General features: G+C 41.8%; 1 protein-coding gene across 1 annotated transcript; it reads right to left on the bottom strand.

Annotated features, from left to right (window-relative positions):
• Positions 1-509: 509 nt before the first annotated feature.
• Positions 510-3066, bottom strand: LOC132167678 (G-type lectin S-receptor-like serine/threonine-protein kinase LECRK4). The gene has a single exon (XM_059578689.1). It carries the CDS (start codon positions 3012-3014, stop codon positions 510-512), a length of 2505 nt encoding a protein of 834 aa, XP_059434672.1. The 5' UTR covers positions 3015-3066.

Here is a 3066-nt window from a genome sequence, read left to right as displayed (position 1 = left end):
TGCAGCAACCAAACGGTTTTCAAGTACTATACTGCTGTTGGTGAAGCCCAAGCAGCCCTAGTTGCCACTCAAGTTGCTGTCACTAATGGGATTAACTCTTTGTTGATTGAAGGTGATGCCACCAATATAATCCTTGCTTTCAACAAGTGTTCCTTTTATCATTTATGATATTCATTTTCAGTTGCCCTATTTTCATAGTTGGAAGGCATGTAAAGTGTTTAGTAGTACAAATTATATTGCACATCTTTTAGCCAGATAGGTTACTTGGAAGCATTCTTAATTGGTCTCTTATTCTCTTTTCCATTCAAAATCAAGAACAGAAAAGGCCAATTATGTTTCACAAGTTCAAAATGCCAAAATAGAAAAATAATAATAATAATAATAAAATAGTAATTCATTGTCAGCTAATAGAATTCTAGAAGTAAAACATTTAACATTATATGGAAGCTGCAAGTACGTAAAATTAAGAAATTCCTTGACACTACATCTGTATTAGTTGAAAGTCGCTTCTAGGATGACTGAAAATCAGATCCAGACATTGAACAGTAGAGGAAAGGACATGGGGGTGCAGAAACCTCAATAATGCCTTCTATCATGTTACTGACTTCCCTCATGGAAGGCCTCAATAATGGCAGATCCTGAACACACCAAATTGCCACTGTCACCAACTTCTCCACCTTCTTCAGATCACTTAAAGCCTCCTCATCATTTTCCACCAATCTTTCAACTTCACCTTTACTATAACATTCATACGCCCATTCAATTAGTATTGCAGCCCTCTCCATCTCAATTTCTACACACCTCCTGCAGCAAATGATCTCCAGCAGCATGACCCCAAAACTATAAACATCCACTTTTACTGTGACTGCAATATTCCTGAACCACTCTGGTGCAACATACCCTTTAGTGCCCCTGATGCCGGTAAGAGTCCGCGTCTGCTGGCTCATCAAAAGCTTTGCCAGTCCAAAGTCAGAAATTTTGGCCGTAAAAGAATCATCCAAGAGTATGTTTTGGGGCTTTATGTCACAATGAATGATTTGTGTGCTGCATTCTTCATGCAAGTACATGAGTCCTCTAGCAATTCCTGATGCAATTTGCATTCTTGGTTGCCAATTTGGTCTTATCACTCCAAAGAGGAAACTCGACAAGGAGCCGTTGTACATAAACTCGTACACCAAAAGTCTGTGCTCACCCTCGTCGCAGTAGCCAAGTAACCGGACTAGATTCTTATGGTGAGTTTGGCCGATCACAGTCATTTCGGTTTTGAATTCCCTCTCACCTTCCCTCACCAACTTGTCTAGCCTCTTGACAGCAACATGTTTGCTATAACCTGATACCATTACTACCCCTTTATAAACTGTGCCAAAAGAACCCCTACCCAATTCTTCTTTGAATCCATTAGTTGCTTCTTGAAGATCTTTGTATGCAAAGGAATGTAGATTTATCTCTGGATCTCTAATATTTAAGGTTCTATAGAAGTTTGGCAGTTTTCCTTGCCCCAAACAGAAGCCAACCAGAGAAATAGAAGTGAGAGAAAGGAAGTTCAAAAGTACTGAAGTACCTAGGAGAACTGCGAGTATCACTATTACTTGATTCTGCTGTCTTCCACCCGGGTTTGGATTCTTCGGATGCTGGGAAGATCTGTTCGGTTTCAATTTCAATTTCTTGAATAGAGCTTTTCTCTCAACGGAACTATTGCCGAACCTCCCATTAGAAAGCGGCAATCTCTTCTTCCAACATTTTCCTCTGCCATTAGTATACTTTGGGTCCTGAAAAATGGCAACTGTACAGTAACAATCACGCAAGCAAGATTTCTTGCATTCATGTTCTGTTGTAGGCTGCAGCATTTCATAGGCAGTTAAAGGCCAATCCGCAGACTCCATTTCAATGAACTCAAATCGATCCTCTGCAATCACAGATCCCGTCTCATTGCATTCATGCATAGAGCTGACATCGTCTTGTTTGCAGCCACTATACCTGTTGTTTACATCCAGGAGAGAAAAGCCAGGGGCGCATTGGCAATCTGGCTTACCCAATGGGCCGAGTTTACATATGCTGTTATACCCACAAGGGCCACCTCCGAAACTGTCATAAATACTTAGGCAGATGTTTTCAGGAACATACCAGATTTCATACCATCTGCCATTGCCAGTACTAACATTCTTTGGGTGGGCATAGACCCTGAAGATTCCATCAAAATCAAGCGTTGCCTTGTAGTAGTTGGAGTCTGGCCTCATGACAATACCCTTTGACATTGTAAGGTTTGATGTGTTATGGCTTCGTGAGTTCCAGATGTGAAGGTAGCCTGACTCGTCCAACCTTAGCTCAGAAACGTCAGGACTGGTATAGTAAGCTCCGTAAGGATTTTTGGTGTAGACATCTACTTGGTTAAGTGTCAGATTGTAAGAGCTATATGACATATTTCCATTACTCACATTTATAGGGGTGAAACGGAGCTGAAATTTGCCCTGCTTGTAATTGTTTTCAGACATGCTAGAAAAAAGGTTGTTCCCAACACTAAATACTTGGGTTGGTAAGATGGTGTCGGTTGGTTCGTTGAAGCTGTCCCATATGATGCTTGAATCTCTGTTTGTAATCACGAAGTTCCCAGTGTCTAGCATGGCCCCATGCAACACTCCAGGATTCTCGGTGTTGTTGGACTTCCACAACTCCATGCCACTTGGAGCACTGAGAACTAGATTTCCAGTTGTTGTTAGCTCCACTTTTGATTCTCTCTCCGCCTGGTAATCCCTGTTGGCAGACCAAACAATAGTTTGTTCAGGTAGCTTAGCGTACCAGATAGCCAGGAGGAACTGATCTGCTTCACCAGGAAGGCGGCGGAATCCAAAAGCAAAATCACCAGATTGTGAAGTCCATGTGGAGTTATCATCGGTGGCAAAGAGAGCTAAACCCACAGTCACGTTGTCGTAAGCTTGAGGTATTGCAGCAAGCTGGAGGACGATAACAAGGGCAAGGAAATGGCTGTGAATATAAGCAAGTACTCCGGAATCCATTGGAGAAAGAAAAAGATCTAATGGCAAGTTTATGGAATGGACAAACGATGAA

Source organism: Corylus avellana, chromosome ca1, assembly GCF_901000735.1.
Source record: "Corylus avellana chromosome ca1, CavTom2PMs-1.0".
In the NCBI taxonomy this organism is placed as follows: Eukaryota; Viridiplantae; Streptophyta; class Magnoliopsida; order Fagales; family Betulaceae; genus Corylus; species Corylus avellana.
The sequence above is the reverse complement of the archived record's forward strand: the minus strand, read 5'-3'. Positions and strand labels throughout refer to the sequence as shown.

Coding starts and splice junctions, on each gene's coding strand:
- LOC132167678 (XM_059578689.1), bottom strand. CDS start 3,014: ATGGATTCCGGAGTACTTGCTTATATTCACAGCCATTTCCTTGCCCTT.